General features: G+C 40.3%; 1 protein-coding gene across 6 annotated transcripts in view; it reads left to right on the forward strand.

Moving 5' to 3' along the window:
• The first annotated feature begins 3,799 nt into the window (after window positions 1-3,799).
• Window positions 3,800-16,050, forward strand: part of NCAM1 (neural cell adhesion molecule 1) — a 231,284-nt gene continuing 219,033 nt past the window's right edge. For 4 of the 6 annotated variants that reach the window (XM_024217347.2, XM_024217348.2, XM_024217349.1 and 1 more), the window contains exon 1: window positions 3,806-4,074. In XM_024217347.2, the coding sequence (XP_024073115.1) occupies window positions 4,023-4,074 (52 nt within the window). In that variant the 5' untranslated portion in view covers window positions 3,806-4,022. Of the gene's footprint in view, window positions 4,075-16,050 lie in introns of all 6 variants that reach the window. The other 2 variants (XM_024217345.2, XM_024217346.2) reach the window with 1 other exon arrangement.

Consider the following 16,050-nt stretch of genomic DNA (forward strand, 5'->3'; position numbering starts at 1 on the left):
GTGACTCCAGAACTCCATCTTGGAGCTGGACTTTGCATAGGAGGGAGGAGGGGGGTCTCCACCCACAAGAGAGAGTCTATTTAAACCCGTGTGAGACCCCTCCATTTTGGTCTTCAGCTGGCTAAAGAAGGAGCCTCTCCACCCCCCCAGGATACTTGAAGGAAACTGAGACAAAAGACAGTAACTACAGGGGGTGTGAGTGATTGCTGGACCCAGGCTAAAAGGAGATTAGCCTGTAAAAGGCAGCATTCTAGAACGGGTGAGGAACTTATCTGTATTTAGTTTGATTAGACATAGATTTGCGCATTTTATTTTATTGTACTTGGTGACTTACTTTATTCTGTCTGTTACTACATGGAACCACTTAAATCCTACTGTCTGTATTTAATAAAATCACTTTTTATTTAGTAATTTACTCAGAGTATGTATTAATACCTGGGGGAGCAAACAACTGTGCATACCTCTTTATCAGTGTTATAGAGGGCGAACAATTTATGAGTTTGCCCTGCATCAGCTTTATGCAGGGTAAAACAGATTTATTTGGGTTTAGACCCCATTGGGAGTTGGGCATCTGAGTGCTAAAGACAAGCATACTTCTGTGAGCTGTTTTCAGGTAAACTTGCAGCTTGGGACAAGTGATTCAGACCCTGGGTCTGTGTTGGAGCAGACTGGAGTGTCTGGCTCAGCAAGACAGGGTGCTGGAGTCCTGAGCTGGCAGGGAAAACAGGAACAGGGGTAGTCTTGGTACATTGGGTGGCAGCTCCCAAGGGGGTTTCTGTGATCCAACCCGTCACAGGTACAATGAGTTGAGTTCTTTGGGGACTGTCTTTTATGGTGTGCATGTACAGCTCCTAGCACCATAGGGCTTTGATCTTGTGTAAGGTCTCTAGGTACTACTGTAACATTAATTATAATAATAATAGAACATGACAATTCAACTTCTTCTTTGTTTAGTGGTAGAGACTAATGTTAAGACATTGTTTTTGCCAGATGTAAGTGGTGGATAAATAGCTATCTAACTCCCTCAAGTGTAGCTGCAGATTCAGAGATGCAGCTGAAATTCTCCAAGTACCAAAAATCCAGCAGCAGAAGAGGTATCAAGGTAAGTCAACACCTGGTGAAATAAATGTTATCCTCTCAGGACCCTCTTGACAGGGCAAACTCATTGAGGAGGTTGACGGGGTGGCACTAGAGGACAAGTAGAGTGCCTGGCATTATATCTTCTGCATTTGTCAACCAGTGGTTGAAAGGATGGTGAACACAAGGTAGGAACCTTGCAAGGTGTTCTATTCTGATGGATGATAGATGGAAATTCTGCCTGTCTCTATTGCAGCCACTAGCTGGCTTAATCTGCTAGAATTATACAATTCTTGAGGGCAACTTGGAGCATCCTTCTTGACGAAGATGCACAAACAAATTGGCCTACTCTGTGTAACAATAGATCATGCCATCATTTCTTAGGGGTTTGTTTCCCTAACATATGTGCGCTCAAAAAACTGTTGGCTTTTAATTGAATAGTAGCTAGCTGAGGGTGCCTGAAACTTTCAGATTTTACAGGGATACCTCGCAGATTAAGGAACCTGAAGCAATTCCATTAGCAGGGAAACCCCTGAAGAATGCAGTGTTGGGAGTGGGTGTATGTACACACAGTGAATTGGAGGAGGGGGAAGAATAATAAAATATGGAATGGCTGAGCAAGGTTGCTCTCTGGAGATAATCATTTCAATATGGGACCAAAGTGCTATGATGGACAAAGAGGTGATGAAGGAATGTTTTCAATCACACTGCAATAAGTAATGTTGTCGTTCCTTTTAGAGAAGCATTTTTAATAAAATGGGAGGATTCCATCAGCTACAAAAGGGAAAAAAATCAGTCAAAATGAAATCGTATATTCTGGCATGGCATGGCATATTAGGGCAGCATTAGCAAAGTTCTGGAAGTTATCGTTTATACTAATGTTGCCTAAACATTTTTGTATCAAAATTTGTTCAAAATGTGTAAGTCCCTGTGTATTCCACACCTACCGTAGCTGCCTTTGTGTTTTTTTTAAATATGTATTCTGCATGAATTGACTTATACTTGTCAGAGCTCTATCAATACAATATCTCAGTCGTTAGGAGCCTTTATGTATTCACAGCACTGTCATATTTATTTGAAATCTCACTTTTGATACAGAAACCATAATTAATCACGTAAGCCAAGTTCTTTTGCATGTGCGACAAAGGGCTATTTAATATGAAGTTATTTCCTGTAACATTTATGAAATGAGAGCAAAGAATGAAGACTTTACCTGAAAGAAACAGTCACCTTTTTTCTTTTGCAATTAATTCATCCTCTCAAAAGTTCTCCCCTCTCTCCCCTTAAGCAGATTTTCCTACCCCTTTGGGTGACACACCATACACTGGGTGATCTAAAATTTCATTCTTAAAAGCTCCTGTATTTTGCAAAGGATATCACTAAGGCTATCAAGCTGTGACAATCTGAACATGGGAGATTAAAAAAACAAACCCCAAACACCCCCACTATGAATCTGGTTTTAAAGGCCAGTTTCCCAGCACTGACCTCTGTTTTTGCAGAGACAGTATTGTGCTTGCAAATCTAGTTTTTGCAACCCACACTTTTTCTGCCTGCAATTCACTTTGGGGCTACAATATTATTATTTATTTGATTAGGGTAGTGCCTACTACATACTAAGCACTTCCTACGACAGTCTCTGCCTAGAGAAGACAACAGTTTAAGGACAGACAGAAAAGCAGACAGAAGAACTTAGGGAAAGTGAACAACAAACAGATTTGTCATACAAATCAACAAGATTCACTGTTAACGGTTTGCTAGGAGTGGGGTTTAATAGTAGTTTGTACAGGGGCCTTTGTGGATGAGCTTAGGGAGATTGAACAATGAGTAGCGTGCTACATGGAAGAAGGCTTGGAGGTACTTGTTTAAGAGGTTGACACATGTGTGGATTAATAGTAGATGTCTAAGGAATCACATTTGCATCCCTAATTCATCATGAGTCTAAACATCTGGGCACAATTTATTTGCTGTTTCAAAATTGTTTGCAAAAATCTATGGAATTGCTGAGGCCCTGCTAAATTCTGGCTGTACATTCCTGACTGAAATACACTGCATAAAGCCTTCATCAGAAGATGAAGAAAGATGCTTTAAAACCTGCCTTCGGGTAAACACAGTGAGATATTCTGTTTCCAAATGAGTGAGACCATTTTTTTTAAGTCCAAAACTCTAACTTAAGCCCCCAACAAACTTTGGCAGTTCAGATAAAATAGGATTCTGATCCAACCCACCCCAGTTTTGCAAAATTTTCTTGCTGCCAAGGTTTTGAAAACAAAATGGGCCAAAACCAGAACCATTTCTCAAATCCACACCACACTTTGGATTTTGGATAAAATGGAACCTCAGATAACTTTGCTTTTGTAAAAGACCCTCCCCCCAAAAAACAGCTCCATCTTTGCCTATCGGTGACTTTTATGGATGGTACCAGCATTGCACTAGACATTTTGTTTAAAAAAAACAAAACACATGCCTGAAACGTTTATATATAAATCTAGAAACACATTTCTACCTTTCTTCTTTAGCAAAACTCTATCAGCACGGAAATGTGTATGGAACGTGAGTGACTCCAGATCCTAGTAGAACCATGCCATATTTTGCAGGCGACTGCAACTGCTTCTCTCTACCGTACCTCCTTGCTTGATGCCTATTGCACTGTACTATTTGTGGCCAGCATGGGTGGAAGAACACAGTGAGGTGCACGTCCTCCTCCCTTTCCAACCTCACCAAACCAAATCCAGGACGGCGCAGGGATCTCTGTTGTGTGTGTGTGCTGAGGCTAGGACTGTCACTCATTCTCTGATCAGCTTCTGAAAGCAGCTAGAGAGCAGCTGGCAAAAAACAATTCTGAAAAAAAAAATTACATTGCATCTAAATCTCTATCTAATCCACCCAAGCTCCTATTGAAGGAAAAATATATTTGCAAGAAACTTCCACCCCAACAGCAGATTACAATGCTGCATACTAAGGATCTCATCTGGACTCTGTTTTTCCTTGGAGCTGCAGGTACATGAATATATATAATTTTTTTTTTTTGGAGGTTGGGAACAAATTTGATTTCTGACCACTTCTGAATACTGTGCTGTGATGCAATTTTAGACTCATCTGGAGGAACAGGGGAATAGTGTTTTTGTTTCCTATTGCAATGTTTTTACACTGATGATTTGTTTCTCCCAAATATTGAATGTTGTGCTTTCCCCATCCCACTTGGTTTCCGAACTGGGGGGATAGCCGTAGAGGCTGGAAGCATTGCACTTTTGCGATTTCCCCCCTTCTCTGCATTTCAAAGGCAGCATTTTGGTGGAGGAGCTGGGAGATGAGCGAGAGGCAGAGAGACTGCTGGGGAGGAGGATTGGGAGGTGCTGGCTGAGCAAACATTGAGGAGAAAAGAATAAACCCCAGATCCTCAAGCTGAACCAAATCAGCATCGTTCAGAGTAAACACTGAAGCTAGGAAACCTCTTTTTGTTGCTGAGTGGACAAGTCCCTTTTGGTATTTTCGCCGCCTTGGCTCCCCCAGGGATGGTCAGTCAGTCTTAACGGTTTGCAATAGAGGGGGAAATTAGAAGAAAAGGAAAACGTGGGTGTTTTTGCCCCCTCCTCCTGTGCATGGTGCTACTGTGCTTTACTAGACGTCCAGTTAGTTGGAAACATTGTTCACAATTGAGGAATCTGAATGGGAAAGATGGCTCAGTCTGCAATTTGACAGGAGAAAGTGAAAGGGGTGGGGGGGGGGGGGGAGGTGAGGAGGGCGTGATCCAGGGGCTGGTTTTATACGTTGATACCTATATGTCTGAGTGCAAGGGGAGGAATTGCCCCTCTTTCTTGAACCCACCCCTCTTGGCGTGAAGGTTGTGTGTGTTGCAAATTGCAGACAATGGAGAGGGGGAAGGAGAATGAAATGATGAGGGCACTACGTGCGATGTGTTAATGGTGTCGCCATATGAGGAGCCAGGAGGGGGCTTTGTTTTAAAAATTTCTACCCGAATAGCTGAAGGATGGTGCTGGTTTTTGCAGGGTGCCCCCCCCCCCCCCCCCCCCCAAACCGTGCAAGGGGAAAGGGGGGGGGGGGGGGGGGGGGGAATGAAACGAAGCAACGGCGAGGAGCGATGCAATTGCAAATAAAGGCGAGGGTGAAAGAGGCTGCAGAAAGAGGGACGGTTTGAATGCAGCTGCAAAGGGTGGGGTGGCTAAGAACTGAGGGGGGGTCAGAGCTGCTGGGGGTGCAGTAAGTTCGGAAAGGGGAGGAATCTGGTGCAGAAAAAATCGGTGCGATTGTGTGTGTGTGTGTGTGTGAGAGCGAGAGTGAGCGCGCGCTGGGGAGGGGACGGTGGACGGGCGCGAGCCCCTGAGCTGCGGCGGGGAGGGGGGAGTAGGTGGGGGGGGGCTCGCTTGCATCCGCCGCCAATCAGGAGCCGGCGGCCCCGAGCGGGAAACGCCGTTAGGGGCTTTGCTCCCCAACGTTCGTAACGGTCCCGCCCCTCAGCCTTTCATCTCAGACCTGCCCCCGCCCCTACAGCACCCCCCCACCCCGCTGCTGGGAGTCCGTCCCCCCCCCGCCGCCAGCGCCCCCCAATCCAAGCCCTGACGCTGCCACCCAGGTGTGGTGCACCCCCCAGCATCACCCCTGCTGGGACCCCGCCTGTCAGCACCCCCTTTGCCCTGGGACGACGCCCACGCCAGCGGTGCCCCAAAGCTTGCCATGCACTTGCTGCGTGGCCGCTGTCGCCCCACCTCCAGCTGCGGGTGCCAGTGGTGCACCCACAGCTGCTTGCTCTTGTCACCCCCGTTCCGCCTTCCACAGCCCCACCCAACCCACCGTGTCATAGCAGCTTTGCACACTGCTGCCAGCACCCCGTTCCCAACTGCCGTCACCACCCCGACGCCCATGGCACGCTGACTCTCAAGCCATGGTCCTTCCATCATACCCCAACTCCCCAGTCCCTGCCATGGCACGCCTCAACCTACAATTGCCACACCCCACATACTGTCCCAGTCCCCACCGCCCCCAGGTACCATCACTCTCCACCACATCACCCCACACTGATAACCCTCACCTACCCAACAGCCACTACTACTGCCACTGCTCCACCCATCAACACACACCTTCCCAACTATCACCACCATGCCAACCCACTGCCATCAACCCGCACCTACCCCTCAACAAACCCTGCCATTGCCCTCCAACCCACTGTCAGATACACCCCCAAGCTCAAAGCTGCCTAGTGAGCATCAGCAGCACTCCATCCTGTTACACAGCTTCCCCATACCAAAAGAACCATCCCACAACTGCTCTTTAATTTCGAATTTTTAACATTTGTATTACTTCTTATTGGCATAGAACCCATATATGAACAAATAAGGAGGTTGTCAAATCCCTGCCACAACCCTTCTCTATTCCAGCCACACCCTTCAATCACAATCACCACACACCTACCTTCTCTTCTGCAAAGCACCACTAGATACTTGCCTTTCCCCCCAACAATCACCCCAGTTACACATTCACACAAAGCATTCTCAGTTGTGGGAGGGGGAAAGAAAGTGGGTTTTTCCAGGGAACAGACCAATTGGGGTAATTAAAGCTTCACTAAAGGAAAAAAAATTATACACATACATATCTCTCCCTGCCCCCTTCAAAATGTTTATTTGTTGTTAATAATGAGCGTCAAGGTGCTTGGGGAGCTGCACAGCTCAGAACTGACAACTGTTAAACCAGTATAAAATGGAGAATGTAAAAGCCAAATAAAATATTAAAAAGTCAAAACAAAGCAGCAACACATCATACAATAAAAGCAATACCCAGCACATCTGTAGCACCTTCCATGCTAAAGGATCCTGCTTTAATTTGCTAAGCCTTACCACCTCCTTTTCCTGCCCCCCTTCCCTCCCCCAAGAGAAAAAGAGAGAGAGACAGAGACAGAGAAGAAGCTTGCAGGGTGAAGAATCCAGTCTGATGAAGGAAAAGTCAAGGCAGAGAAAGAGCTACGCCGGCCATGACAATGCCAATAAAAAGCCCTTCTCCTTTTACAGTAACTTAAATGTGGGAAAAAGCAGGGAATAGATGTGTACTAGTGAGGAAACCCTGAATAGAGGATTGTCTGAGGAGTGGTCACCCAGTGGGGTGGGAACAAAAGCATTCCTCCTGCATCTTTTAAAATAGCTTCTTTTGTATATATTTCTATGTCCTGGGATAGTAACGCCTTAACTTACTCTTAAATTAAAACAACATTCTTTTATAACTCAGAGGCTGATTTATAGACACAACAGATGGCTCATCTCCTTTCATTTACATCCCGAGAACTATGGTTTCTTAAATAATAGAGAACATTTTGTATAAACTTTACAGTGTTGACATATGGCCTGGAAGATTCCTGACGTGACCAGTTGATTTTTCTTAAGAACATTTAATTTAATATTAATGTAATGAATTTCCAGTGTTTGTCTTCAGGAGTGTAAAAGGACTGTGGCTGCTCTCCAGACTGAAAGTGCCTTCATGTTTTCTTGGCTGGCCTCCAGAAATATATTTTACAGATAGACTTTCCTGCCTTAGGGTATAAGAAAAGATTGGTTTCTTGTTTTAAAAGAAGGCATGAACTTTTTTTTTTTTTTTTAATGCCATGGATTTGTGTTGGCTGAGAGGTAGGAAAGCAGAACCAATTGATGGGGGAGGAGATAGGAGAGGAGAATACTGCACCTGCTGCCATCAGTCTGCAGGGAACAGCAAGAAGCGCTAACGAGACAAAAAAGCACATTTTATTTTCTTGTTAAAAAAGGCCATCCTGCATTTTATTGATCATTTTCACCTCTGGGTGTTTATGGAGTGTATGCAGTTTTTTTGTTTTTGTTTTTCTTTTGATGTGGCTTTTGACATACTGTTTTTGAAGGACATGCTTTAGTATGAATTTCATCCATCAGCAGCAGAACGCTGTTCTGTTCTATCACAGACAGGAAGGCAGATGTTATGGATTTTTAATGAACTTGTACACAACCAGTTTGGGAAGAAGCTGTCTTTCAGGGGCATATGCAGTAGCTAATATGAAGGAAACTGCCTGAAGAATTTAATTAGATCCATTATAAAGGCTTTTTCAACTAAAGCAAAATGACATTTTTGTTAATATTACAATGAGGATGTAAAACTTGAGAAAGTAAACATATTCTACTGTGATAATGGAAATTTTTAAAACAGCACACGAAACAGTTTGCTGGTCCTTCTGTAATACAGAGCAAGTCTGAAAGTAGCCTGGCCAAGGGTGCGGCTGTGAAGGGAACTACAGCTCCCAGGCATCTCTCTGCTTCAGAATGAGATTCTTTGCGTATGTCTGCAATGGACTTGAGAAGGGGGGCGGGGGGAAGAGGGGGAAGGAGTGATGAATCCATCAAATCTGGGAGAGGGGGGGAAATTAGCCACATAGACTTCTGTTAGACATCAAAACTACCACAGAAGCGAATTTGAAGGTCAGATTTGTGCTGGCCGTGGCCTCTTTTGTTTGGGAAAAGCACATTGCCAAATCTTAAAGCTGTTGCTGATGCAAAGGGATGTAAATTAGTTGGGTTTGGCGGTGGTGCCATTATCCTCTTTCAGTTCATGGTGTTGAAATGCTGCCTCTCTGCTGCAGCTGCTCATTAGTAGCATTGCCTTTTGATGTTGCCCTGAGAGCCAAATGGTGGGCTTTCAGGCACTTTTAATGCATTGCATTTATAACTGTCTGAGGGAATCACTACTAACTGCTGGAATGAGATTTTTACATGTAATTCTTAGTTTACAATAGAGAAGGTGGGATGTGTTCCTAAAGGAAGAGGAATAGATAAGGGATCAAGGGAAAAAAACTGCAAATGGAAATAATCATTTTACTTACAGTTCAGATTTAGTCCTTTATACTGGCTCTCAAATCCAAGGATGGGAATACAGATATTTACTCTGTTGGATGAGTTATACCTGAAACTACCAGGTATACAGAAGCAGTCAAAAGTTGTGCCAAAAACACATGGTGACATTTGATGAAGTTAAGAGCTTATTTGAAAATGACAGAGATGATTATGATTTTGTCTATAGTTTTCTTTGGAACTGGTTTCCAGCTCTGAAGTCTGTGGTATTTCTGTTTGGTCACATGTAACATGTATTGTGGGATTATTGACTGACCAAACAGTTAGTAATGCCTAAATCCAAATAAATCAGAGGCTTAGGAGAAATAGACTTGGGCCCACGTTCAGTCCTGTTCTAAGCAACTGCAAATTCACTTCAGATTATTGGTGGTAAAGCCTGCTGAATTTAGCCCTGGATTTCTCTTTCTCTAATGGATGAGGAATTCCCCATATGTATGGTTGCTGTCTATTTTTGGAGATTATGCTGTCAAGATTGGTCTGGGGGCCAGACTGGTTTTGTTTCAGCAGTGGTATTCCTTCCGCTGTGGTGGCATTTGGAGATTTTGGACTTCATTCTTGTAGTTGATGACCTCCAAGACATGCTATAAAGACTCCTCTGTTCTCCCAGACCTTTCCTGAAGGTGGGAGTGAGTGGGAGATGCAGAATGTTGATGATGGGGCAGGTTTTTTAGGAGTCTTGTTTTTTTGAATATTGTATATGTTATGTTTTGACAGTAATTCTAGAGCCTGGGATAGGAAAAATGAAATGAACAGAGGGAAGCGGCCATCTTTCCAGTAACACCTCATTTGGTTTCTTAAAAAGGCAGTCATCCTTTCCCACCGAGAGCTAGAATGTCATAAAATTGTACATCAACAGCTACACTGAAGAAGATACTTTGGGGAATAATCACATAATACTTGCTAGCTGAATGAGTTATCCAGCTTCTTAAGCCATCATGTTTAAGAGGTGAATAATTGATATACATATCTGGTAATCATTTGGTCTGCTAAGAGATAATTGTATGTGCAACAGAAACAAGGATGCCATGGACAGTTTGGGCCATCAGGGTATTTGCTCCTGAAGGTAGCGTTGGTTCCTCTTAACTTTCTACAGTATATTCATACTCAGAGGCATGATTTAAGAATAAGGAGCTAGGTTTTCAGATCAGCCTTAATGGTCATCTGTTTTTTATTCACAGTCAGGGACTTAGTGCTGTCTTTATTCATTGCCAGGGTATCTGAGATACCTAGGCATATAAAGGTCTGATCCAAAGTCCATGGAAGCCAGCTAAGTCTTTCTATTGAATTCAATGGGCTTTAGATCAATCCCATGGTGACCTAAACTTCGGGCCCAAAAAACTGAGCCTGCATTTATTTGCACCTGCAATTTGTGGCCACAGAAATGGAGGCCAGTATCTGAAAATCCAATGCAAGAAGGTTATGTTTAAAATACTAGATACAATAATGCAATATCTATAATAGTTAGTCTTCCAGCTATTCAGATCCTTGATCTTGTGAAGAGAAAAGACAGCTGTAGAGATCTGCAGAACTGTAAAGTGATAACTGTGGATGTCCTGACTTATCACAAACAAGCTAAAGTGATGTAAAGAAAAAATCCATGTGTTCTCACTCCAGCCTAAATCTTGTATGAGATTATTTCCATAAACCAATGAATAAAAATCTTTAAAAGGCTATATCTCCTCTGTTACCTATTCCACAGGGCAGTTTCATTTTTTAAACCCTTTCAAGAAGTTAACTGATACTTTCAAAACCCAATGAAAATAAAATCCTTAGGAAATAGTGTGACTGGCAAGAAGTGAATTGTCTACTAAATAGTAATTTTAAAATAGTCTATAGTAAAGTTGTTTTACTAAAAAGAATTTAAGACTATTTTTAGACTATTGTGCTTACTTTACCATATTTGATAGTACTGAGCTTCAATTCATTGTAAAAAGAATATCCAAAAAGTGACCCTTGAGATTTGCCTGTTAGTCTGGGTGACCATGAAAAGCTTTAGTCTTGCACATTTTTTTAAAGCTTTGCTGAAATTGAAGATTTTTGCACTATTATTTATAGGTCTAAAAGATAAATATTCCTGTTAATTTTCATCAGCTCTTTCTATGGAAAGAGCTTTGTTAGCATGAATAGTTCACACCTACTTGGACAAAGTAAATATTTAACATTGAATTAAGTAAAGTGAAGAAGCTAGGAAAGAATAGTAACAAAAGAAATTTTAATAGGTATTTTAAGGAATGTTTTGTTTAAATATCTAGCATTGTTATCCATATGTCTTTTCTGAACCAAAAACACTGCTTTGTTCATAGATAAATGATTATTTTGTAATAGTCGGATCATGAAAAATCAGAGTAGATTGATACTTTTCACAGGTTAATTATTTTTACCTATATAGTACATGAGACTTGTTGATTTTCCTTAATGCAGATTGTTGCTGTAAAACAGAAGTAATGGACAGTTTTAAATATTTCAATTACAATTTTATAATGTATGATGCATGAGTCAACCTTGAAGTGTCAAAGAAAGAAATGCAATCCTTAATTTCTCAGTCTCTCTTTTAAGTTTAACATGAAGTTATTCGATCAGTAACTTGAAGTCTTATTCCAAGGGAGAAGAAAAATGTTCAAAATTGCTTGAAAACAAAAAAGGATGGTAAGTCTGTGAAACATTCAAAAGGGTTCATAATGAGAAATGAGTCATTTAACTCATTCAAGCTACAGTTTGAGGTCATTTTGGGCAAAGTGACGTTTATTGGCACTTGAAGTGGAAAGTTCGTGCCATAGGAGGGTCCTGGCCTGGTTGTATAAATGAAGTGATGTTGACAAGGTGATGAGATGAAGAATAGAGAGTGGTGAAACTTTTTTTCATGAAGATAGAAAAATGGTGTGTCTAATTCTGAATTGGTTTTTGTTGCTCATGTAACTTGTCCAAATACCAATACACACTGTGAAAAAACATTTTGAGAAATTGTATTTACTGTAATAATATATTTGTTAATAAGCAGCAAAGACTTTGCTATTAAATGTCATTAAAATTACTGCTATATAGTAAGGAATAGTATTAAATTTATGTTGGGAATTGTAAATTTCTTTATTTGAAGAAATCTTCACAGTCTCAGAAAGCAATGCACAGCTAGTTATTTCTGGGTTTAAATGCAATCATTAATTTTTGCAAGTAAACTGTAAGTATTATTATTAAAGATGAACAATTAGAAAAACTAGATTTTTCTTTGTGTTCCTAGCTAGGAAAACAGAATCTACATTAGATCTTTTTGTATTGTATTTAAAACAGCCAATTTGGCATTGTTTACAAAATATTGGCAAATTGGTCCTAATGTGTCGTATTATTGCATAATCTTATGTTTAAAAATAAACAGTGGAAATAATTGAAGAAACCTCAGAGTTTAGAAATGCTTGTTGGTGGTTCTTCACATCGCACTAAAAAAGCAGGCTGTCTTTGCATATTAATCACTCTTTGAAAGGAAGTTTGCCTTATTTGCATTGTGCATGCACTGAGGAGTCCCATAGTGAGCCTGAGAAAAAAAAGGGGGGAATTGTAATTGTTGTTCTGAAAAGAGTTTTTATTCCATTCAAGTGGAAAGGCTGAATGCAGGAGAATTAGTGCAGTGTTTTGTGGAAGAACAGTCCCATTTGGTCACTTCATTTCATGTGGAGCAGTCCTAGCTTGTAAGGAGCCCGAACACTGGAGATAAGGTTAAAAGGGGAGTGACTCATCATTGTATGATGTAATCTACAACACTAAAGATACTCTCTATTGCATGTACAAATAATCATTGAATCATCAAGTAAAAAGGAATGAAAATAAAATGTCGGTGAAATGTATAAAGTTTAGTGTTTGCTTTTTTATTAATGTGTTTTTATTATGATTGTGAGTTTATCGGAAACTCATCTGTGGAAACTAGTGATTTGGGAAATCTTCAGGCTATATATTTTTCAGAATAAGAGGTTTTTAGACTGGATTCATCAAGGCAGTACTCCAGTTTTACAGTAGCATGACTGTTACTCTAGTGTAAAACTGGAGAATTGCAGTGGTGAATCAAATCCTCATCTTTTTGTCACATTTTTACCTACTATTGTTGCAAACTCAGAAGACAAAAATGGAAGCTCTTGTTACTTTTATGTATGGGGCAGGAAAATGGGAAGTTGATGGTTCAGACAAGACAAGGAAAGTAAAGAAATCTTTTTTTTGAGATTTTAAAATATGAACTTTAGGAAGCGATAACATTTTGAAGAGGAAGAGATTTCCCTGGCTAATTTTCTCAATAGTCCAAGAAGAAGAGTGATTATATTTAAAATACTCTTAGCTGTGGTGGAACTAGGATTTTAACACAGGTTGATGCACAATGTGGGACCTCGGTTGGAGTTGGGGTGGATGATCATGGTTGCCAGTGGCATAACCAATAACTGCAGTTTTAAATAGAGATGTGTCCAAATCTGGCCTCATAACTAGGTAACTTCCATTATTGCTAAAGGCGGGGAGGGAGTGGAGATACAGACATCTATCAAGGGGACAATGTATCATTCAGATGGTAAATGAAAATCTTCATTATATATCCTCCCCTCCCCACAAAAAAATCCATAGAACTAAACCTATATTTATATTTAGTTAATAATATTGACTGCTGTTTTTCAGTAAAAACTTGGCTGTAACTGCTTATGCTTTAATCTTTGTTACCCAATGGTTGGGTGTCTTTTCTTGTACTTAAATTAGTTTAGTTATGTGCTAAAATTATTAGTTTGTGAATTATGCAAGGTTGCAGATGAAATAGTGCAAATTTGAAGTAGTTTGAAATATAATTATCCTCCTTTGAGTAACAGACTGCAGAGAAATACTTGAGCTTTGATGCTCTGATTTTGGAAGAAGCTTCTTGAACTTGAGTCTTTCCACAAATTAATCACAGGAACTGAACTGCTGATGCTTTCATTGTTGTCCTTTATAATTGAGAAGTATGCAGTGTGTGTGTTTTCAGCTGAACAGCTACAATTAATGTTGGGAACATATTAGAGATCTCATTTTAGCAATGCTGTTCAACTAAGAAAAGAGGAAAGAAACATGAGTGTCTTTAACAGGTTTTCTCTTGTTTAGTCAGAAGTGGGTGCTTTGTAATATACACATTACTGCATATATACAGAAGTATAGTACAGTTCATGTTGCCGATGTAGAGAAAAAATTGGCTTCATATTGCAAAAACTCTGCCTAAGTAATGTTGCTGTCATGACAACAGTAGTTAAAAGAAACTCCTGACTGATACTCCCTCTTTATTTTGTCCCATTTTTCTATTTCTCTTATTTGTAAGGAGCACCTATCACTTTGGTGCCTTGAGAATTGTGTGTAATTATTTTGGCAAATATAGTATACAATGAGAGACAGATGCAATAGCAATTGTGATGTTTGCAAAACAAAATCCCTTAGAAGTATCACATGGTGTTAAGGATTGGAATATCTATGTAAACAGAACCCGCTAAGGATACTGTTGTTTGCGTTTGTCACACCTTACTTATAACTACATTATATTTATTTACTGAATTATAATTATTATAGCTATAACATTATGACATACACTATATATACACACAACTGATTTTTGTGGGTATTTTGTAAACCTCAATAAACATATCCTTGTTTTTATGTTCTCAGTACTTGATTTATTAATAACATTTACAAGTTTTGCTTGTAACAATCATGTTGTGTTATAGAATATAACTGAGTCAAACAATAACTGCACATGCCGTTGGATAATTAAAAATGTTCAGAGAACTTACTGGCAGATTCATCACATTTATCAGATTCTCATGTATACCCTAAGAAAATATAATCAACAGTTGCTTTTCAAAGTGTATTGTTTGTTAACAAATTGTTTTAAGCCTGCAAAATTCAAAAGAACAAATACTGTAAACATATTTCATTTGTGGTGTTTCTAAAACATAATCCCTTAGAACTATAATGGTTTTAAGGATTGTGAATTGACATACAGAATTACTGCATTTAGGAGACTATGGAGTAGGAGTATAATCTCTTTATGATCTCTGGGATGCAACATACTACTTTGCTACAGGCTTTCTGGGGCATTTAGCATTTATTATGTACTCACTGGTGGTTTGATATTTGTTGGCAGGAGGAGGCTAAAATAGTATTTAAACAAGCAAAAGGTATATAACAGTATTTATTTAACCCTCAAAGGATCTAATAGATCTTAAAAATATACTTTCCCAAAAATAAAATGGTGCATATTATTAGGTATTGATGAAGTGTTTGGGCTTTGTCTTTTATCTCCTCTTTGTGGTCACTAGCATTTAGGTGGGTCCTCCATTGTCTCCATCATCACAATTAAGAACATATGCAGATATACATACTTGCGTCATTGTACTAGGTTATAATTGTAAAGCTTTACCAGCTTCTCTTCAGCTCTCTAACAATTTCCTATTCTAACCCATCTTTTTCCCCAGCTAGATATGTCCCCAATGGTCTGTTTGGATATCACAAGTATTAGGTAGAACAAGCCCCCTCCCTCCTGCTGCTTACACCAATTAACAGTATATAGTACTTATAGCTCAGCTGCTGTTGTTGCTTATCCTTGATTTCCGGCTACTTGGTGCTGTGCTTGTTGTGAGGAGCAGAGCAGCAACTGTGGTGAAGGCAGCCATGTAAGGTAGATATTGAAGAATCTCATTTTTTTTTATTTGAACAATTTTGGATTTAAAAACGTAATTAATGAATTGGTCCAGAACACAGTCAAGATATAAGGGTGGGGGTTTCTTTGTCTGAAATACTCCAATAGCTCTGAGTCTGCAGGGCCAAATAAGAGGCTACACTGCAATGGAAGAGTTAATCTTCATTAAAATAACCTCCCACCCCCACATAGTTTCACTTTTGAAAGCAATAGGGCTTGTGTGTATATATATATATAATTTAAAGGCTGATTGGCTGCAGAGTTGTTAGGTCAACCTTATGTCTGACATCAGAGTTTTGTCTGAGGGTCAATAGGCTGGCAGTGGAGACGTTAGTTTGGGTCTGCTTCTAGATTGGAGTTCAGGGAGTTGTGAGGAAGGTGTGACTTGATGTTTTATGCTAGTGGGAGTGGTTT

Source organism: Terrapene carolina, unplaced genomic scaffold (genome assembly GCF_002925995.2).
Source record: "Terrapene carolina triunguis isolate 2854851 unplaced genomic scaffold, T_m_triunguis-2.0 Scaffold374, whole genome shotgun sequence".
Taxonomy (NCBI): Eukaryota; Metazoa; Chordata; order Testudines; family Emydidae; genus Terrapene; species Terrapene triunguis.